Below are 22,887 nucleotides of genomic sequence, written 5' to 3'. Positions count from 1 at the left end.
AAGTGAACTCTTACCCAACACCCAGCCTACCAGTCCCGTGGTCCTGGACTTTCAGCCTCTACAATGGAGAGAGATGGATTTCTGTTGTTTATAAGCCACCCAGTCTATGGTCTTCTGTTATAGCTGCCCAGACAGACTAATATAATAACCTTAATGCTTTTCTCAGGAGGCACTCATGGGGAAAGTATTGATCATTACATGTTCAAGCGTAAAATACAGATTAGCTGGATAGAAAACTTTGGCTCAACATTTCCTTCCTGGAGGATCTTATAGACATATCATTGTTCTCACCCACTGAATGTCATTGTGGAGAAATCTGAAACTAGCTGGATTTTTTTTTTTAAACAAGTGACCTGATTTTTTTTTTTTTTTTTGGCCTGATTGGCCAAAGTTTTTCTTCTTTTAAACCCAATGTGGTTTTTTTTCTTATAGTTTTACATTTTAGCCCATGATCCATTCTATATTAGATTTCTCCAGAAAACCAGAACTAATAGAAGATATGAATATACATGTGTATGAAATATAAGATATTGGCTCCCATGATTATGGAGGCTGGCATATTCCAAGATCTGCAGGGTGAGTTGGCAAGCTGGAGACATAAGAAGAGCTGATGTTTCAACTCAAGTCCAAAGGCAAGAAAAATGGGCAGTGTTCCAGTTAAAAGTTCATCAGACAGGAATAACGATCTCTTCCTTGGAGGAAGGTCAGCCTTTTGGTTCTTTCCAGGCTTTCAACTGATTGGATGAGACCCACCCACACTGGGAAGGCTAACCTGCTTTACTCAGCCTCCTGATTGAAATGTTTGCCTCATGAGATACACTCTCACAGAAGTACCGGGAGTGAGGCTTGACCACAGAGCTGGGCACCAAGCGGCCCAGTCAACTTGACACGTAAAATTAACCATCATGTTATCTGAGTCAATTTTTGCAGAAGGTGTAAACTTGAGGTTGAGTTTCATTTTTTTTGTCGATGGATGTCCAATTTTCCTGGCATTGTTTCTTGAAAAGGCTACCTTTCCTCCATCAAACTGCTTTTGCAGCTTTGTCAAAAGCCTGCGGCATGTGTCGTGGGTTCTGGGTTCTGCTGGGTTCTGCTCTCTCTGTGGCTACCGCTCTGTCTTTGTTGCTGTAGCCATGTAATAAGTCTTGAAATCACGTAGACTGATTGATTACTCCCTCTTTTCCCCCCATGTTTTAGATATTCTAGTTCCTTTGCCTTTACATATAAATTTTAGAATAATCTTGGCTATAGCTACAAAAAAAGTCTTGCTAAGATTTTGATTGGAAAAACACACTTTATAATAAAATAATAAAATTAATTTTAAACATTGAAAAAATAACAGCAAAAAAGTAAAACTAAGCCCATGACGTCCAACAATGGGCAAGGAGCTGTCCCATCAGGTGGGTGTCTCATGTGGCATGCCGTCCTCAGAGTAAAGGTCTCAGAGAGCTGGAACAGGGATTGGAACGGCTGTGATGGGGAGTGGGGCAGGCTCACATGCTGTACCAAGTGCGTGCAGACGTCAGCATGAGGAAAACCAAGAAAGGGGCTGCTAGATACACTTCTCCCCTTTTCTGGGGGTTCTGGAGGAGAAGGGGTGCGGGAGAACGCCGACATGATTGCACAGCTCTTCTCGTGGAAAGAAGATGGTGGTACCACTATGGTTTACTCTTTTTTTCTTCACAGTGCCTCAACTTTCTCATTTTTCCACCTGACACAGTATTCCCAGGGACCAGTGCTTCAAGTGTGGCTGCCGAATCAGGAATCATCCCTAAGCGCGAGACTGTGACTATACTTTGAAACCTTTACACCAGAATCCCTAAGAGGCTTATGGGTGGATAACAACTTCACCTTGCCTGGCAAACTCATGAACTGATCCACCTGACTGACCATGAATGCAGATATATGGCCTATGCTGTGCTGTGTGCTCTGCTTGGTCCCTCCGTCATGTCTGACTCTGTGTGACCCCATGGACTGCAGCCCGCCAGGCTTCTCTGTCCACTGGGTGTTCCAGGCAAGAGTACTGGAGTGGGTAGCCATTCTCTTCTCCAGGGGATCTTCCAGACCCAGGGATCAAACTCGGGTCTCCTGCATTGCAGGCAGATTCTTTACTGTCTGAGCCACCAGGGAAGCCTAGTGGTTGCCAAAAGCCCACCAGCGGTATGCCTGCATCATCCTACCATACACAAATCAGAGTGGACGGAGAGGAGAGTTTTTCTAGATTAGTATCTGCGCCAGCAATCTGGAAAAGCAGAATACTAGGCTGAACGCCATGTCCCTTCCAATGTGTTCAGTACTAGGTTGAACACAGTGTCCCTCAAACACAATGATTTGAGTAAAAGCAAATCATAAATAGAAGCAGAAGTAACCAAGCAAGGTAACCAAAGAAAAAGGAATGAATCAATGGATTATGTGACAAGGAAAAACCAACGTTACACGAATTCCTTGAGGGAAGCTCAGAGCACGCGATGATAGTCTCTGAAACCTGCAACCCCGAGCAGCATGCTTTGGGAGACATTTTGGTCAGATGATGTGTTGATAAGCTGGACCAACTGTTGGTAATTGAGTGAAAGCCTAGCAAATGTGATGCTATCTTTTTTAAATTGGGGCAGAGCTGCTTTACAAGGTGTTGTTAGTTTCTCTTGTACAATGAAATGAATCAGCGATGTGCACACATACAGCCTTTCGCTCTTGGACCTCCCTCCTACCCAAGCTGCATCCCACCCCGCTAGGCCACCACAGAGCACCGAGCTGAGCCCCTTGTCTGATACAGGGGGCTGTGTGCCCACTGGCTGTCTGCTTCACACGCGGGAGTGTATGCATGGCAGTCCCAATCTCTGAATTCATCACTCTTCTTTCCCCTCCCAGGCCCACACGTCTGTTCTCTATATCTGCATACCTATTCCTGCCTGCAAATAGGTTCATCTGGACCATTCTTCTAGAGTCCACATATATGCATTAACATACAATATTTGGTTTTCTCTTTCTGACTTATTTCACTGTGTCTGACAGTCTCTAGGTCCGTCCACATCTCTGCAAATGATTCAGTTCCACTCCTTTTAATGGCTGAGTAATATTCCACTGTGTATATGTACCACATCTTCTTTATCCATTCACATGTCAGTGGACCGTGAGGCTGCTTCTGTGTCCCGGCCATTGTAAATAGTGCTGCAATGAACATTGGGGTGCATGTGTTTTTTTGAATTATGGTTTTCTCAGGGTATATGCCCAATAGTGGAGTTTCTGGGTCATATGGTAGTTTTATTTTTAGTTTTTTAAAGAACCTCCATACTGTTCTCCATAGTCACTGTATCAGCTTACATTCCCACCAGCAGTGACAGAGGGTTCCCTTCTCTCCAGACCCTCTCCAGCATTTATTATTTGTAGATTTTTTGAGGACGGACATTCTGACCTGTGTTTTGATTTGCTTTTCTCTAATAATTGGTGATGTTGAGCATCTTTCCATGTGCCTCTTGGTCGTCTGTATGTTTTCCTTGGAGAAATGTCTGTTTAGGTCTTCAGTCCATTTCATTCTTCTTTTTCAGGCTGTGTCTACTACTCACACCTAGATAGGGTTTCCCAGGTGACTCACCAGTAAAGAATTCACCTGCCAATGCAGTAGACACAGTTCGTTCCCTGGTCGGGTAGATCCCCTGGAGAAGGAAATGGCAGCCCACTCCAGTATTCTTGCTGCAATATCCCATGGACAGAGAAGCCAGGCAGGCTACAGTTCATGGGATCACAAAGAGTTGGACAGGACTTATCAACTAAACAACAACAAGAAACACACCTGGATATGATGTAACACTGGCATCATCTCAGCAAGATTGCAATATGGATACTGGTGGTTAAATCTGTTGGGAAATTGAATTAAGAGCCTCCTACTTCACATCGCCTCCTCCAAATACTAGGCATACATTTGTTCTGTGGTAGAAGAGCACTGGATGGCCTGGACCCCAGAGACATTCTTGCCATTTCCTTTGGCTTCTTGGAGGTGTTCTCCCTCAGACCTGATGGAAGCGTCCTTGTTCAGATGAGGGCTGGCGAAATTGGACTTTAGGGTGGGGCCTGCCCACGAGCTTCCTTGGTTGACCTGCCCTAGTTGGCAACTCTCCATGGGAGCTGACACACCAGTGCTGGGAGGCCCATGTCTGGAGATTTCCAGACTGTGCCCTGTTGCTGTTCAGTTGCTAAGTCATGTCTGACTCTTTCTATGACCCCATGGATTGTGGCCTGCCAGGCTCCTCTGTCCATGGAATTGCCCAGCAAGAATACTGGAAACTTCTCCAGAGGATCTTTCAGACCCAGGGATTGAACCTGCAGCTAAGCGTCTCTTGCATTAGCAGGCATATTCTTTACCACTGAGACACCAGGGAAGCCCAGACTTCGCCCTATGTACAACTTGTCTTGGCTGACCCGCATTAACCATAATCATGAGTGTAATAGCTCTCCCTGGGCTCTCTGAGTCCTTCTAGCAAATAATCAAACCTGAGGGTGGCTTGGGAACCCCTCCTCCAAACATTCAGTTGATGTCAGAAGTCTTGGGGACTCAAAGCTTGCGATTTGGCTAATTCTGGGCAATAAATTAAGAAGAAAAACTCAAGATCAATTCCTTTGTTTCTGAGCTCTCCAGTATTTCTAAGAATAACTCCAAAAAAGTAAAGCACATAAGTGAACAAAATATATGTGCCTTTTGCAAACTAAAACCTTAACAAAATGTCACTTCACACCCACAGTGGAGGCGGTAATTAAAAAGACAGATAAAAACAAGTGTTGGTGAAGATGTGGAGAAACTGGTATCCTTATACAGTGCTGGCAGGGATTATAAAATTGGGCAGCTGCTTTGGAAAATGGTCTGGCAGTTCTGGTTAAATAGTTATTATAAGATCCAGCAATTCCACTCTCTTGGGTGGGTATACACCCAAGATAAATGAAAAACTTCTGCATGAATATTCACAGCAGCATTGTTCATAATAGCCCAAAAGTAGAAACAACCTAATGTCCATCAATTGATGAATGGATAACTGAAATATGGTTTGTCGACACAATGGAATTTGGTCATAAAAACACGAAAATACTGATACACTGCACCACATGGATGAACCTTGAAAACGTTATGCTGCCTGAAACAAGGCAGCTACAGAAGGCTGCCTATTCTATAATTCCATGTATATGAAATACCCAGAATGGGTAAATTCATGGAGACAGAAAGATCAGTGATTACTTAGAGCCCGAGGGGGTAGGAGCACACGGGGAGTGACTGTTACCGGGTAGTGATTTGTGTGTGTGTTTTCGGGGCGCAGCTACATGACGGTGGTGATATGTGCACAACGCTGACTATATAACGCACGTTAAACAGGTGTATTGTATGGTGAGGGAATTAAGATTTCTATAAAGCGTTTGGCTTTTTTAAACCCTGCCCTGGTAAAAGGTGAACTTTGAACTCAAGGAAGCTGAGTGACCTGAGCGATTCTAGAACTCCCTGTCCAGGCCTTCCCGGTCCTCGGCAAGCGAAAGTGCGCGTGACCATTTTCTAAGCACGAAAGAAAATACGAAATGGAGCCCGGGATTCGCGGGCCTGATGCCGGGCCTCCCGCGGTGGAGCGAAGCCCGGAGGTCAGGTCCGGCGCGTAGACACCCCCGGGCCGCCGCCTCCGACACGGGGAGGCTCGGCGCCCGGCCCCACAGCCCTAAGGAGGCCCCGCCTCCCCGGCGGAGGGTGCTGGTCCGGTCCGGGCGCCGGAGACGTGGGGCGCCCAGGGTACTCCCGCCTCCGCGCCCCGCCCCTCGCACGGAGCCGACCCCGCCCCCCTCCGCCACCGGCCGCGCCCGGGGCCAAACACCGGCTTAGGCCCCGCCCCCGGCCCCGCCCCCCGCGCCACCGAAACCCCGGCCACGCCCCCCGCGCCGCCGAAACCCCGGCCACGCCCCCCGCGCCACCGAAACCCTGGCCACGCCCCGCGCCACCGAAACCCCGGCCACGCCCCGGCCCCACCACGCCCCGCGCGCCGCCGCCCCGCGCGCCGCCGCCCCGGCCCTGCCCCGCTGCGCGTGACCGCCGAGCCTGCGCCGAGCTGCGCCCGGGCCGCCGGCCGCGCGATGCTGCTGCTGGCCGCCGCGTCTCTCGTGGCCTTCGTGCTGCTGCTCTACATGGTGTCCCCGCTCATCAGCCCCAAGCCCCTCGCCCTGCCTGGGGCGCACGTAGTGGTGAGTGGCCCCTGAGGCCGCGGCGGGGCCGTCCCCGGAGCGCGGGCCCCGGAGCGCAGGCAGGCCCGCCGCCCCGCCGCCCCGCGCCGTCTCCTCCGCGGCCTCTGCTCCCCCGGGGCCGGTGCGGGCTCGGGGGGCGCGCGTCCGCGCCCGGGGCGTCTCCGGGGTCCGAGGCTTTGGGGGTTTTTGTGCTCGGGCTCCCCGATGAGTCCGCCGAGGGCCAGAGGGGCTGCGGGACTCCGCCGGGACCCCGCGGCGTGCGGCCCTGGCCGGGGTCCGGGGCTCCGCCGGGGCGGCCCCCAGAAGGCGGCCTGCGAGAGTGACAGCGGGCAGAATCTCTCCGGCGGAGCGGCAGTCCTCGCGAGCGGCGTTGGGGCCCTTCTGCCCAGTCTGCACGGCCTGTCCCTGATGGATTCGGCCTGGGGTCGGCAGGTGCCGCCCCGGTGCAGAGTCAGACGGTTCAGCCAGAGAACCTGGCTTGTGCGTTGGGAATGAAGGGGACGTCTATGGGTTGGTTTGTTTCTTACCAGAAACTCCTGTCTTCGATGATCCCTTTTCTGCAGGTAGACCACCTCACTTAAACAGAAAGCCTTCTTTACTGCGCCCGGTATGCCACCATTTGCTATGGCTTTCTGGGCCCTTTTCTTACTTGAATTTTTTTTATAAGCCCGAGGCACGTAGAGACGGGAGGTTATGAATAAGAAAAGTTAGTTACTAAGCAGTTATCGCAAGTCCTCCTGGTGTGGGAGGTGACATATGGGTGTCCTGGCTAAGATCCGAGCATCGCTGGGATGAGATGGAATGGGATGGTCGTTGCTTTTAGTGTGTCTGACGTCCCGCGGAGAGTTTGTGAATGGAAACACATATTTTGTTTAATTTCTCTCGTCAAACTATTAGTGTACTTCCAGCTCCTGCCATTCCTGATGCAGAAGATAGATAGGGAGGTGAGTTGTTAGTTCATTAGCAAGGGAGAGAGGAGCAAAATTTTACAATCGTGTTACCTTCTGAAAGGGTCACATCTGCAAGAGAACTTCTGCCTCAAAAACTGTGGCTGTGAAACTTTGGTTTTTAGCAGTAATGTTTGCAGAGCATACCTTGAAGTGTTTATAAGGGACTCTCACTTAATGGCGACTCTGGTCCTACCAACCCCATCATGCTTCTGCAGGCCGTGGATAAGATAATTAACACGTCTGCTGGGGTAGATCCCACAGAATTTCTTACGTTCACCATCTCATTTGGCTGTGCCACTGTAAATAATGTGAGGACGACATGAATAATTCACATGATGTCACCATCTGTCTTCTTTTTTTAATGACATAAAAAGAGTAAAAGTGTAATTGTTTTTCTTGGGATTTGTTAGGACTAGACCCAGTCGTGTCAGGAAGGGGGCCAGTGTTTAGAATGTCTTGCTGATGGGGAAGCATGAGCAGGCTTAGGTCAGAACTAGTTATTCTTTTGTTTTTAAAATAATTCTGATTGACTAGTGTTCTCTCTCTAATTACAGTGGTAAAGCTGTGCAGCAAGTCTTACACAGTGTTTGTGTGTACACGCACATGTGCACACACTTAGTCACTCAGTTGTGTCCGACTCTTTGTGACCCCATGGACCGTAGCCCGCCAGGCTCCTCTGTCCACAGGATTTCCCAGGCAAGAATACTGGAGTGGGTTGCCATTTCCATCTCCAGAGGATCTTCCCGACCCAGAGATTGAACCCACATCTCCTGCATCGCGGGCAGATTCTTTACCATCTGAGCCACCAGGGAACCCCTCTTACACAGTATATACTTATTTAAATCAGCTGTGTTTTTAAACAAAACTGTTAAACTGATTTGGTGAGAACTAGAAAATCAAGCCCGCCCTTTTGGGGAGATGGATGGAGAAGCTGTTCTGACAGCAAAGCACTCTCTCTTGCCCTTGATAAGAGGTGTGTGGTGCAATTGAAGAGATACTAACATTTAAAGCAGTAGTGGCAAAGAATAGTCAGAGCGAGTGATAAAGAAAGGCATTAAGTTGCTATCTTTAGGGTCTCATGTCTCAAGTTACCAATCGTCAGGCAACTCAGTACGTATTTCCAGTTTTCTCAGCCATTAGGAAAATCTCTTATGTTTTCTTATACCACTCAAGGGTAACGTAGCCTGGATTGACTTACGCATGTTCTTAGATACCTTCTATGAATTAGCTGGCTTGGACTGGAAGGTCAGTTTCCCATGAACCATGACTCAGAAGTTGGAAGTCTTATTCTTGTTTTTATGGACAAATCTTATAAAATTACACCTTGTTCTTCGTTGTGCAGCAGTTTGATACAGCTTGCTTACCTGTTTCAGTCTAGAAATAGGACGGTAACAGTCATATCTACAGAGCACTTGAGAGCATATACATTTTCTCAGTCACCTCATCACTTCAACTTCCATGTATTCATTGAACAACAGGGAATTTTTACTTACAAGTTTTGGCTTTTTTTTTTTTTTTTTTTTCAGGGAAATGGCATCATACACCACTTTGCAAATTAATGCTAGGCAGGTACTTATTTAGTAACCATTTATGCAGAGTGCTGTGCTAGGAATGAGGATGGTAGGTCAGACTTGATATTCCTCCTCAGCGAACTTGAGTCTGACCTGGAAGCTCAGGCAGGCACAGAAGGAACTGCAGAAGGTGCAAAAGTGACAGACAGGACAGAGCGACAGAGTCCGGACAGGCTTCTTGGAGGAGGAGATGTTGGGACCGGCCTCTGCAGGTTCCATAGGATTTGGAAATGCAGGTGTGTGGGAGATGTTAGGTGAAGGGACCTGTAGGCAGCAGTAACAGCCAGGGACATTTTTAATGATCTTGCTAATTGGAATGTCTGATAAAAAATAATAAGCCAAAACCACCTATGAAATATATATATTTTGAATATTTATCTACATTGACTCAATGGACATGAGTTAAAGCAAACTCAGGGAGATGGTGAAGGACAGGGAAGCCTGGCGTGCTGCAGTTCATGGGATCGCAAAGAGTCTGACACAACCGAGCAACTGAATCACATTTATTTATATGGATAGTCTGGATCTTAATTGCGGCAACCACGTTCTTTCGTTGTGGCAGGTGAGCGCTTAGTTGCAGCATGTGGGATCCAGTTCTCTGACCAGGGATAGAACCCAGGCCCCCTGCACTGGCAGTCTTAGCTACTGGACCACCAGGGAAGCCCCCTATAAAATACTTTGATAGCAAAGAGCTCTCCAGAGGTGACTCTTAGGTGGGATAGCAGATGTATCTTAACAGTAACTGGTAGATAATCGGTTAATTAACCCAAAGAAATCCCTTCATTAGTGAGAAGCTGAGGCTCAGGAGAAACAGGGGAGTTCCATGGAGATAGGTACATTGTGTAGGAAGGAGTCTTGATGATCTTTAAAGTCATGAGATGGGATCAGAGATATTCTTTACAGCAAGATTTATATCTAACAATAAAATATTCAAAACAATCTAGATGTCTGACTCTAGGGGAATGTTAGCTAAGTTTTGATATAGCTATCTAATGCAATACTGTGTGTCCTTTTAGTTTTTTGACTATACTTTTTTTTTTTAAAGGTAGGATACAAAATTGTGTAAGGGCAGATGCCTGTCTGACTCTTCTCTTCCTCCCTCACCTGCTCCCCTGGCCTGTGTTATATAATGTGCGTAGGAAAAATGAATAGAAAGATAATGTTACATTTGTGTCATTAAGTTAAATATATTTTTGAGCCCTTTCTATATGCCAGGCATTATACTAAGGGCTGGGAATATAGTGTGTGTGTTAGTTGCTCAATCGTGTCCAACTCTTTGCAACCCCATGGACTGTAGCCCGCCAGGCTCCTCTGCAGAAGGAGAATTCTGCAGGCAGGAAGACTGGCGTGCTTTGCCATTTCCTTCTCCAGGGAATCTTCCCAACACAGGGATCGACCCCATGTCTCCTGTATTGTAGGCAGTCTTTACCATCTGAGCCACCAGAGAAGTCCAGGATATAGTGGGAAGCCCAAATAGAATTGGTATTTTTAGGGAGTCTGTGGAGTGGTAATGGGAGAGATGATTGTGAATCAGATAGTCACACAGGTAAATGCACGGCTGTTTGGTTATGGAGTGATGTAAAAGCAAGGGGGAAAAGGCTGCGGGGCTGAAAAGCGGGCGGGGGCAGGGGCGGGGGGAGGGGAGCGGCACAGAGGGCAGCCTGTGAGGCTTTCCCGAGGTCGTAATCATTTGAGCTGAGATTTACTGGATGAATAGATGCCAATTAGATGCAAAGAGGGGAGGAGAGCATTTCTGGCAGGGAAAATAGAATGTGCAAAGGTCCCATGGCTGGAGAAGGCACGACTGGGAGCCAGCCAGTATGGCTGGTGGACGGTGAAGACACGAATAGTGCCAGGAGAAAAGCGTCACTGTTCAGTGTTTCCACGTGATCATGTATTACTTTATAATAAGCAGTCGTTTAAAAGACCATAAGATATATGCTGGCAATTATTCTTTTCATCTCCTGTAGAACTGATCACTCATAGAAGATATATAGAAAAACAATGTTCGTTTGAATTTGGACACAAAGCCAAAGTAATGTGTTTATTTTTATTTATTAATTTATTGAAGTACGGTTGATTTACAATGTGTTAATTTCTGTGGTATACAAAGTGATTCAGTTATATATTATATATAATATATACATATACCTTCTTTTTCGTAATGGTTTACCACAGATTGAATGCAGTTCCTGTGCTGTACATGGGGCCTTCTTGTTTATTCATTTTGTGTGCAATAGTTTGCATCTGTTAAGCCCGAACTCCGAGTGCATTCCTCCCCCCGCCCCGCCGCCACCCTGGAAGCGCACGCCTGTTCTCTGTGGGTCTGTTTCATAAGTTCACTTGTGTCATACATCAGATCCTACATACAGCCATATCATGTGATACTAACATTTGTCTTTCTCTGTATCGCTTACTTCACTTAGTACGACAGTCTCTGGGCCCATCTGTGTTGCTGCAAACAGCATTCTTTCTTTCTTAAAGCCGAGTGGTTGTCCACTCCATTCCATATGTGCACGCACCCATACAGTGCGTCCACACGTCTTCTTATCCGTTCGCGGGCGTTTAGGTTGTTTGCGCGTCTCGGCTGTTGTGACTGGTGCTGCCGTGAACATAGGGGTGCACGGATCTTTTCGGATGATCAGACTGAAATGTAATTCATTAGCTAGATGTATAGGGCTCTTTCCCCCCAGTGGTCTCAGAAATATAGGTGTGCAGTGGACAGTTCAGTACTGGAAACAGTCAAAACCACATGCCCTGCTGACAGTTTGTTCTTAAACTCCATTCATTCTGTCTGGGATGACGATGCTACAGTAGCTGAAGATTTAGTTCTTGTAGGTTAGATTTTGGAGCCCATCATAGTTGTTTTATTTGTTTACGTTGGGTCTTAGTTGCGAGGTGCAGGCTTCGTTGTCCCGGGGCGTTTGGGATCTTAGTTCCCAGCCAAGGATCAAACTGCCTCCCCTGCCTTGCAAGGCAGATTCTTTCTTTATTGTTATTATTTATTTACTTTTAATGGAGAGGTAATTGCTTTACAGTATTGTGTTGGCTTCTGCCAAACATCAGCGTGAATCAGCAGCAGGGAACCCACGTCCCCGCCCTCTTGACCCCGCGCCCTCTCGGTTGTTCAGAGCCCGGGTTTGAGTTCCCTGCGGCAGACGGCAAATTCCCATTGGCTATCTGTTCTACATATGGCGGGTTCTTCACCCGGGACCACCAGGGAAGCTCCCCGCCCCTGGTCATAGGTTTTTTAAATTTCCTACAGAAGGGAAGTTTCAAGTGCTAAAATTTCTTCATTTCTGCTTTTAGGTTACAGGAGGCTCTAGTGGCATCGGAAAGTGCATTGCTATCGAGTGCTATAAACAAGGAGCCTTTATAACTCTGGTTGCACGGAATGAGGTAAGTCTTCCAGTAGGTTCTTAGGTACTGAGTCAGCATGGTGTGAGTCACAGAGGCCGTGCGAGCCTCGCAGTGTTCAACCTCGTCTGTGCTTGGAGCTGTGATTCCTGTGCTGTGCTCAGTGGTGTCCAACTCTTTGCAACCCCGTGGACTGTGGCCCTCCAGGCTCCGCTGTCCATGGGATTCTCCAGGTAGGAATACAGGAGTGGCCTGCCATGCCCTCCTCCAGGGGGTCTTCCCGACCCAGGGATCAAACCCAGGTCTCCCGCATTGCAGGTGGATTCTTTACCATCTGACTGGTTATTTGTGTTCCAGGCAAAAACTTCCTGGTTGAAGTCAGGTTAGCTCCACAGATATTTATTCAGGGCCAGAAGCTCTGAGGCAACATTGCAGAGACTGCAGCCCTGGGAGAGGCGGAGACTTAGGTGCACCCCTGGCCGTAGGCAGCCCTGGGAGCAGCAGAGACTTAGGTGCACCCCTGGCCGTAGGCAGACCTGGGAGCAGCAGAGACTTAGGTGCACCCCTGGCCGTAGGCAGCCCTGGGAGCAGCAGAGACTTAGGTGCACCCCTGGCCGTAGGCAGCCAGCCGCCTGCCCGGAGCCACCGACAGCCGCGTTGTAGGGCCCATCTGAGTCCTGAAGGATGACTGTAGGCGTTTCTCTGTAATTTGCTTCTGATGTAATCTCCATCTGTAGTGAGACCCAGACTGCACAGGGGAAATCTCCCTCCTCCCCAGCAGTTCCACAAAACACGGGTTTTTCTGTGCCACGTCAGCACCAGATCTGTTTTCCTTTTCTGTTCAGTGTCTGTTTTCCTTGCCAGAGCCCAGGGCGCGGCTCTCTGTTCACCCCGATAGTCCTGCGTCCTCCTGCTCCCCGGGTGGGGGGGACCACGACGGGCCTTCTGGCTTGGGCTTGAGCTCGGTCACAGTGGGCGCTCGGGACATCTCTGTTGGTTTTAGAAATGAAAGGAGGACGATGGACCGAGGGGCAAGTGCAGCGCAGCGTTGTTGATGGGGTTTGATTCACCGGTGAACAGGGAGGGTGGCGGGATGGTAGCTGCCCTGGGGCCGGGGAAGGGGGGCACACAGCTGGGCAGTGCCCCTGGGGGATGGCCGGCCACAGGGGTCCCCGGGGACCGTGCAGATCAGGCTCGGGCAGCCATCATCTCTTTAAAAATGAAGAAAGGCAGAATTAGCTCCCTTTTATTTGTCCCTGGACTCCTCTAACAGCGCATCTGCTGTGGCATCAAAACCACCTTCCACGACTGAAAACCCGGCTGTGATGAAACGGCATCCTGTGAGATTTGTCCAGTGCTGAGGTTGCAGAGAAGACACAGGAAACGGGAGGCAGGGCAGGTCCGCCTGTCAGGGCCTCCCAGGCTTTCCGTGGCTCCTGGCATTGCTGGGGGTGAACGAGCCTTCTGGCACCAAGGCCATTACTCTAGTGTAATTTTATACTCCGACTCTGGCAAAGTCAGATGGTGTCCCTCTCTATTAATAGAATAGTACGATTTTATTACAGGCACATTCTTGTATAGAAAACCTCCACGTCTTTTGAAAGGACTCCCTTCTCCTTTTGTTCTTCTCTGCTGTCATGCTGTATTTAAATTCTAGCACTTATAGCAAATTGAGGCACTGTAAACGGATCTCCATCTTCTTGAAAAAGACTAAAACAAGCACCATTGAGACCTTGGGAGAATTACTTAATTACCAGATAGTTTTGCTTGTCCTCAGAGTATTTTTGGAAATACGCAAGCGTAGGTTTACCTCTTCCATCTCACAAGTGATTTTTACTTTATTTGCTTTTTTGGTGGAGGAGGGACTCTTTAGATGATCTTGCAGGAAATCATTATGCCATGAAATCACACATACCCTTCAGTTTGGGAATATGTTTCATATCTCCGTAATGACAAATGAAAACATTTATTAGAATTGATGGGAGACCCTTAGCAATTAATACTGATGATTGGGACTTTGAGATTCATTAATTTTTTTTATTATCTTTCTCTGCAGTGAACGTAAAACCTCACATCCCTTAGTCACAGCTTAGCCTACTTTATAGCCGTGTGGTCCGTAGCTCTGCACACACAGGTGCTGTCCCGTGTGCTTTCTGGCATTTAATAAATCCTTGTACAAAAATTGCTTTTTCTCTCCTTTTAAACAAACAAATGGACAAATAGACCATCACCAGAACTAATTGTTCTCTGTTGCTTTCAGGACAAGCTGTTGCAGGCAAAGAAAGAAATCGAAAAACACTCTATTAATGATAAACAGGTAAAGTCACTGTGCTCATGATGTATTTTCTGTCTAATCAGGACAGGTGTGCAAAGGAAAAGACCATGACTTCATCTGTGAATAGTTTGTTGAAAGCAGTTCAGTTCAGTTCAGTCACTCAGTTGTGTCTGATTCTTTGCGACCCCATGAATCGCAGCACGCCAGGCCTCCCTGTCCATCACCAACTCCCGGAGTTCACTCAGACTCACATCCATCGAGTCAGTGATGCCATCCAGCCATCTCATCCTCTGTCGTCCCCTTCTCCTCCTGCCCCCAATCCCTCCCAGCATCAGAGTCTTTTCCAGTGAGTCAACTCTTTGCATGAGGTGGCCAAAGTACTGGAGTTTCAGCTTTAGCATCATTCCTTCCAAAGAAATCCCAGGGCTGATTTCCTTCAGAATGGACTGGTTGGATCTCCTTGCAGTCCAAGGGACTCTCAAGAGTCTTCTCCAACACCACAGTTTAAAAGCATCAATTCTTTGGCGCTCAGCTTTCTTCACAGTCCAACTCTCACATCAGTACATGACCACTGGGAAAACCATAGCCTTGACTAGACGAACCTTTGTTGGCCAAGTAATGTCTCTGCTTTTGGATATGCTATCTAGGTTGGTCATAACTTTCCTTCCAAGGAGTAAGCGTCTTTTAATTTCATGGCTGCAGTCACCATCTGCAGTGATTTTGGAGCCCAAAAAAATAAAGTCTGACACTGTTTCCACTGTTTCCCCATCTATTTCCCATGAAAACATGTCAACTGTTCCTAATTACATTGTTTTTAAAATGGTGAAATTGTTTGAATTATTTTGGATTTCAGGTTATTACCAAAGCAATGCATATCCTCTAACACACATGCACACATACAAGTGATCCAATAACAGAATGCTTTCCTAGAAAATGATCTCATTTCAGTTATTTATTCAAATTAACATAAGGGGAAGGAGGTATTAAAAATATTTTTTGATTATGCAATTTTTTGATGAATGCAATGGTATGTGTATGTATACAATATATATTTTAGGCTAAAACATAATGATAAATTAATAGCCACACACTCATCACCCAACTTAAGAATTGGCATTTTCTAGGTTGGGGCCCCTGAAATCTCCTCTGTTTGCCCACATCAGCCTTATCCTTCTGTCTCATTCCTAGAGGTAACCCCCAACTTGATTTTCATGGTTTTTTTCCTTTTGTTTTTTAGTTTTTTGGCTGTGCCACGTAGCATGTAGAACTTTAGTTCCCTGACCAGGGATCGACACCTCGCCCCCTGCATTGAAAGTCTTAACCACCGGACCAGCAGGGAGTTCCCTTCCATTGTTTTTTTTTTTTTTTTTTTTAGTAATTTGACCATAAGTGCATGTCACCCTAAGAAGAGTGTTTACTTCTGCTTCTTTTTGAACTTTATGGCATCATTCTTATTTTGATAGCTTTGTTGAGATAGAATTTCACATACCGTTTAGCTCACTGATTTAAGGTGTACAGTTCAGTGGGTTTTAGCATATCCACAGAGTTGCAGTTATTGCCACGTTCAGTCATGGAACACTCTCATCCTCCTGTAAAGGAGGTCCATGTTCTTTAGCAGTCAGTCCTTGTTCCCTTCCAGCCCCTTCTGACCCTCGGCAATCACTAGCCTATTTTCTCTAAGTTTATACAACATCATTCTTTGTGTATTCTTAGGCAACTTGATCTTTTCACCTGATATTTTTGGTAAAATCCCTCAGTTGCTGCATGAAGTAATCATTCATTTTTTTTTTATGCTGTCTAGAGTTTTCTTCTATGTGTAGACTGCCCTCCATCCATCAGCTCTCTGTCTAGAGTGTCTTGTCTGTGTAGACTATCCTCCATCCATCAGCTCTCTTTCTAGAGTTCTCTTGTCTGTGTAGACTGTCCTCCATCCATCAGCTCTCTGTCTAGAGTTTTCTTCTATGTGTATACTGTCCTCCATCTATCAGCTCTCTGTCTAGAGTGTCTTGTCTGTATAGACTGTCCTCCATCTATCAGCTCTCTTTCTAGAGTTCTCTTGTCTGTGTAGACTGTTGTCCATCCATCAGTTCTCTGTCTAGAGTTCTCTTGTCTGTGTAGACTGTTGTCCATCCATCAGCTCTCTGTCTAGAGTTCTCTTGTCTGTGTAGACTGTCCTCCATCAGCTCTACTGTGGATGGGTATTTAGGTTGTCTCCATTTTTTTTTTTTTTCAGTTTGCTTTCTTTCTTGCTGTTGCTAAAGTTTATCTCTGTGTACTTTGTACAAGGATGGAATACACCTAGAAATGAAATTGTTGAGTTGAATGCATGCATCACCAGAATGGTTACACTCCTGCCAGTACTGACTCCTTGCCAATACTTGGTATTAACAGACTTTCTAATTTTTGCTTTTCTGATGGGTTTTAAATGGTGTTTCACTGTGGTTTGAATTGCCTTATTTTTTCCCTCCAGAAATACGTTAGAGAACTTTGTTGTTGTTTTTGTTGTTAAGTCACTAAGTCATGTTCAACTCTTTGTGACCCCATGGACTGCTGGACTGCAGCATGCCAGGCTTCCCTGTCCTTCACCATCTTCCAGAGTTTGCTCGAACTCATGTCCATTGAGTCAGTAATGTTAAGATACTAAGGTGGTGAAGCAAAGAGAACTTTGCACATCAGTCAGATAAATCTGCCTCGTCTCTTAAAACAGCTGTGGCATAATCCTGGGTACCCCAGAGTTTATTGAATCAGTTCTCTTTTATTGGCTGTTTGCATTTTTCTTCCTTTGCATTCTGTGCTGCAAGCAGATGTCCTCATTCACCTCTCTTTGTGTGTGTGTGGTTTTTTCTCTAGTACCCGGGCCTCTGTCTGTACCCCCTTCTCTGAAGCCCACAGACATTGGAAAGCCGCCAGCTCGGTGGGTCCCCCCAGTTTCGTTGTTTTGTTTTCCCGTCCCTGTGAGCTCTAGTAGAGAAGGGGCATCATCTGGAACACGGATCTGGAGCGTCCTGGTGAAGGCCAGTCTCGCTGACGCCGTGTCCACTCCCTCTCCCTCTCGTTAGCCCCGCTCTTCACCGGGCAGAAGCCTCAGGTCGTGTGGAAAGTCCTTGACTTGCACGTCCAGGAAGGGGAATGTCCTCAGGACTAGGGCGTGCAGGAGGGGGCCAGGGTGGCCTCCCTTCCCAGAGCTGGCCTGTTTCTCTGTGTAGCATAAGCAGGGCCCTGGCGACATTTTTTCCCTGGTAGTTTGTTAACAGTTTTTTTCCCCCCTGACAAAAATTGCCCATGTGTGCGGGCTGATTTGCTTCAGTCATGTCCCGCTCTGTAGCCCCCCAGGCTCCTCTGTCTATGGGATTCTCCAAGCAAGAACACTGGGAATGGGTTGCCGTGCCCTCCTCCAGGGAATCTTCCAGACCCAGGGATCGAACCCCTGTCTCCTGCGTCTCCTGCGTTGTGGGCTGAGTCTTTTACTGCGGAGCCACTGGGAGGCCTGCCCTCCATCCCCGATTTGCGTCTCCTAATGGCATTGGCGTCAGGTTCCAAGCCCTGCCATCAGAACATCCAAACTGCGCTCCTTATCTACTGGAAAAATGTGCCTTTAATTTTTAAAGACGGTTCTTTTAAAGCCGTGCAGAGCTTTGATCATTTTTTTCTCTTTCTAACAGGTGGTGCTCTGTATATCAGTCGATGTGTCTCAAGACTATAGCCAAGTGGAGAACGTCATGAAACAAGTAAGAGGCTGGGTCAGTTGAGGTTAATCCACTCGCCTTTCGATCGGTCCTTGCCGGTTTGATGTGTAGCTTGGAGTTGGCATATCTTCCCTGTAGGTCTGATAGTTTTATAGATTTTATTTACTGGCTTGATGGGCTACTAACGGCTTCTTTGTTTCTCTTCCTTGATGCCCAATTTGATAAACTTCCAGGCGCAGGAGAAGCTGGGCCCGGTGGACATGCTTGTAAACTGTGCAGGAATGTCACTTGCAGGGAAATTTGAAGATCTTGAAGTTAGTACTTTTGAAGTAAGTAAAAATTTGTTTCTTTTCTCACTGTGGTGGCCCATACACTAAAAGGGAGAACTGCTGCTGCTGCTGCTAAATCGCTTCAGTCGTGTCTGACTCTGTGCGACCCATAGACTGCAGCCCATCAGGCTCCCCCGTCCCTGGGATTCTCCAGGCAAGAACACTGGGATGGGCTGCCATTTCCTTCTCCAGTGCATGAAAGTGAAAAGTGAAAGTGAAGTCGCTCAGTCGTGTCCGACTCTTCGGGATCCCATGGACTGCAGCCCACCAGGCTCCTCCGTCCAGGCCAGACTACTGGAGTGGGGTGAAGGGAGAACTAGTTCATGGCTAAAAGCTTTATGAATGAAATAGGTGAAATGCATTCCAGTTTAACAGAAGCTTCAGCAAACTAGAGGAAGGCTGGACAGGGTTTTAGTCCCAGTGACCATCTAGCCTTAGAAGTTTACTCAGGCCGCTGGACCTTGGCTTCCTCAGCTGTAAAATGGGAATGCAACCTCCAACCTGACACAGATTAGTATTGACTTACTGAGGTCATATTATCAACAGAGCTCTTTGTAAGCCAAGAGATGCTGGATTTTCTTGTCGAGTATCAGTGTTTTTAACAATGAAAATCAAAAAAAGTTGAAGAGCAGACTCTGGCATTCTCAAGCCAAGAGAAAAAGACAATGCATCATATTTTGGTTTGTTTTTTAAAAATGTCAGCCAAAGAAGTGCACAACAGACTTGAAATCCTTCTTAAGTGTATACATAGCATGTTTTCTTCATTTGATGTTGCGCCAGCTGTCTCTCTCTTGCTGGTCTCTAGAGCCTTCACAGTGGCGACGGGCTTTGAATGATCTTCTTGGTGAAGTTAGGGTGTTTTCTTCATTTGATGTCGTGCCAGCTGTCTCTCTCTTGCTGGTCTCTAGAGCCTTCGTGGTGGTGATGGGCTTTGGATGATGTTCTCAGTGAAGTTAGAGCGCACCCGCTTTTGTTGAAGAGGAGATTCCCAGAGTAGCAGTTCAGACATCCTGCTCTGGCAGGCTGGGGGAAAGCACTATGAACTCTGCGATTTCACGTCAAGCTGGGCAAGTCCAGCAGAGGCAGAAGCAGAGTGATGCCTTAGTTGGGACTCTGGTATTGTAAGGCTTCTTTATCAGCTCAGCAGAAAAGATAGCTGTTGGGTCAGGACTTCCTGGTGGTCCAGTGGTTACGACTGCCTTCGATCCCTGGTCTGGGATCTAACATTCTGCATGCCACTCAGCACAGCCAAAGGGGAGGGGAATCAAAAGACAGATGTCTTGACCTATATGCCTTTATCTCTAGGTATTGACAGGGAGATTTTGAAGATTATCTCAACAGCTTGGAGGAAGTAGCTGTAGTCTAGGCATGAAGGGATGAGGGGAAAGACTTCAGAGGTGGCTGGTGCGAGAGGACTGTGAGTGTGTGTGCCTGTGTGTGGAAGATGATATGAAGGGAGGTCGGCGGACTCCTCGGTCGACCATGGACGGTGAAGAGGACCGGTGTGCAAGGATCTGTGTGGTTGCAGCACGTAAATACACAGCCGTGCAGCCGGGCGCCGGGGAGCAGGGTCTGTCCAGGGCAGAGGGGGAGGGTACCCGCATCTGTGTCTAACGGAGGTCTGGAGCTCAGAGTCAAAGATCTGTGGGGGTCATAGCTGAGCAAGAGCAGCAGGAGCTAAGCACATAAGACCAGGTGACTGTGCGGGCCTGCCCTGGCAGTCCTGGTTAAGACTCCGTGCTTCTGCTGCGGGGCTCACGGGTTCAAGCCCGCCAGGGGACTAAGATGCTGCTTACCTTGTGGTGTGGCATTAAAAAAAAAGTTCAGGCAGCTGCGGGTGGGTGTCAATGACAAGGAGAAAACACGAAACAGGTGAGATGAAGGAAGAAATAAAACACATGTATAGAATATGAAGTATGCTGCAATATTTAAAAAATGCGTGAATCTAATCTTTTAAAAAAACTTGTTTATTCTCAGCCTGTCTCCCATCACGCTGTCTCCTTCCCTCTGTCTCTCTCACTTTGTTTGAAAAGCAGTCACAGTCCATTTCTTTGGCACCCCCGCCCTGCCCCACACCACCTCCACACCAGCACTTCTGCACACGGACTGCTCGTCGCTCTGTCCCAAGCAGTGGTGTCGTTTGGGCTTCTCTCTAGTTGAGGCGCGTGGGCTCAGGCGCTTCACAGCATATGGGATCTTAATTCCCTGAGCAGGGATCAAACCCACGTCCCTGCATGCAAGGCGGGTTCTTAACCATTGGAACACCAGCGAAGCCCCAGTAGGAGTTAGTTTTGACTGGGATTGCACTGACATTATAGATACATGTGAGGGAAACTGACATCTTAACAATATTTGGTCTTCTAACCCATATAACATAATATATATCTCCATTTATTTAAGTTTTTTAGCAAAATTATCTCAGTCTTGTTTTGTAATTTTCAGTGTGTGGAGCTCGCATATTGTTTTCCAGTATTTTATATTTTTTGATGGTAGTGTAAGTGGTTTTTTAATTTCAATTTCTTGAGTTTTCATTGCTCATGTAGAAAAAACTACAGTTGATTTTTGTGCATCGATCATGCAGTGTTGCTGAACTCAACTATTAATTCTAGTGTTCACTGGACTTTCTGCATCCAAGATCATGTCATCTGCAAGTCTTCCCTCTTCCATTGCTCTCTAGATACGCTTATTCCGTGGGCTGGAACTTCCAGTGCAGTGTTGACTAGAAGTGGCCAAAGTAGACATTTTTGTCTTGTTCCTGACTTTAGGGAGAAAGCAGTTAGTCTTTTAAGTATGATGTTAGCTTTGGTTTTGTTTGTTTATTTTTGGTAGATGCCCTTTACCAAGTTTAGCAGTTTATCCTACTTTGCTGAGAGTTTTTGTATGAAATGGGTGTTTAATTTTCTCAGGTGCTTTTCCTGCCTCTGCTGGGTGACCATAGCGTTCTTTTCATCGTCAAATAGTGTGTTAATATGGTGAATTACACTGACTAATTTCCAGATGTTTCCAGCCTTGTGTTCCTGGGATAAACCTCCTTTGGTCAGGATGTGTTATCCTTTCTGTGTTCTTGAGGGATATCAGCTGTAGCGTTTTGTAATGTTACTTTTTGGTTTTGTGTTACTTTTTGGCCTCATAGCATCAGTAGAGGAATAGTCCCTCCTTTTCAGTTTTCTGGAAGAATTTTTCCTTAAATGCTTGGTAGAATTCACCAGTGAAGCCTGAGATTTTCTTTGTGGAAGGTGTTAACTTTAATTGCTTTAATAGATGTAGTGTGTGCCTGCTAAGTTGCTTCAGTCACATCTGACTCTTCACGACCCCACGGACTGGAGCCCACCAGGCTCCTCTGTCCATGGGATTCTCCAGGCAGGAATACTGGAGTGGGTTCCCACGCCCTCCTCCAGGGGCATCTTCCCGGCCCAGGGATCCAACCTTGTCTCCTAGTCGCCTGCGTTGCGGCGGGTGCTGTGCCTCTAGCGCCACCTGGAGGGCTTCCCTGATAGCTCAGCAGGACACGGAGGAGGCAGGGGTTCCACCTGGGAGCCTCTATTATTTTTTCTGCTTTATATGCACATGGTGATAGACCTAGTTTTTTTTATAAGACTTTTAATGTAGAAGCATTGTAATATAGTATCATGAGATTTTCAGGTTGAAAGTGTAAAAGTTTTTCAGAGTTTCCAGGACGAGGGCAAAGGAGACCCTTGGTACCCGTGCGTGTCCTCCCCCGTCACCAGAGCCCACAGGCCCTGGGTAGTTACTGCGGGGGGGCGGGGAGGGGCCTACCTTCTGCCTCCTCTTTCAGTCCTTGCCGCAGGCCTGTGAGATCACACCGTGTGAACCCAGTTTTTGTGGAGGAATTAAGCAGAGTGTCCAGCTTTGCTGTTCATCATCAAATAGGTGTGACTGGTAGAGCCCGGCCCTGCAGTCGGCGCTCTTAACCCCTGTCCTGGCCTCTGTGGTCTCTCTGTCACTTAGAACTAACAGGGCAGGAGGTATTTAGAAGCTCTTTGCTCAAAGTGTCTTTCAGAAGGACTGCCTGCACCGTGCAGCGTGCTTTTTCCAAGGAGAAGACTCATTTTGTCCAGCTTCAGCACAGACCTAAGTGCTGTCGTGAGAACGTGCGGCTAGAGTGAAGCAGGAGATTGAAACAGGCTCCCACGGGCGGACACAGGGGAGGGGCGTGAACTGGGAGGCTGAGACTGATGGGTGTGCGCACCGCCCTGTGTAAACGCGGAGTGGGAGGCTGTAGGCCAGGGAGTGAGCTCGGCGCTCTGTGATGACCCAGAGGGGCGGGATGTGCGTTTGCACGGAGCTGATTCCCTCTCTTGTACAGTAGAAACAGCGACATTGTGAAGCAGCTGCATGGCAGCAAAGAAGAAGGAGCGAGAAAGCAAAGAAACAGCCCAGCAGGCAGCCGTGTGTGTCACGGTCACTTCCGGGACCCTTTAGTTCCTGTTTGTTCAGCAGCTCCGCTGAGCGCCCGGTTACCCGGGCTCCGGCTCGGGGCGGGTGCCCGAG

The 22,887-nt window shown here is 47.5% G+C and overlaps 1 protein-coding gene across 2 annotated transcripts in view; it reads left to right on the top strand.

Moving 5' to 3' along the window:
• Window positions 1–6,029: 6,029 nt before the first annotated feature.
• The window catches only part of KDSR (3-ketodihydrosphingosine reductase), a 41,757-nt gene continuing 24,899 nt past the window's right edge, over window positions 6,030–22,887 (top strand). The window contains exons 1-5 of one of the 2 annotated variants that reach the window (XM_055558862.1): window positions 6,030–6,207; window positions 12,038–12,127; window positions 14,346–14,402; window positions 18,023–18,088; window positions 18,280–18,375. In XM_055558862.1, the coding sequence (XP_055414837.1) occupies window positions 6,100–6,207; window positions 12,038–12,127; window positions 14,346–14,402; window positions 18,023–18,088; window positions 18,280–18,375 (417 nt within the window). In that variant the 5' untranslated portion in view covers window positions 6,030–6,099. The remainder of the gene's footprint in view (window positions 6,208–12,037; window positions 12,128–14,345; window positions 14,403–18,022; window positions 18,089–18,279; window positions 18,376–22,887) is intronic. The other variant, XM_055558861.1, reaches the window with a different exon arrangement.

The sequence above is a fragment of the Bubalus kerabau genome, chromosome 21 (assembly GCF_029407905.1).
Source record: "Bubalus kerabau isolate K-KA32 ecotype Philippines breed swamp buffalo chromosome 21, PCC_UOA_SB_1v2, whole genome shotgun sequence".
NCBI lineage: Eukaryota > Metazoa > Chordata > Mammalia > Artiodactyla > Bovidae > Bubalus > Bubalus kerabau.
This window is presented reverse-complemented; position numbering and strand designations above follow the sequence as displayed.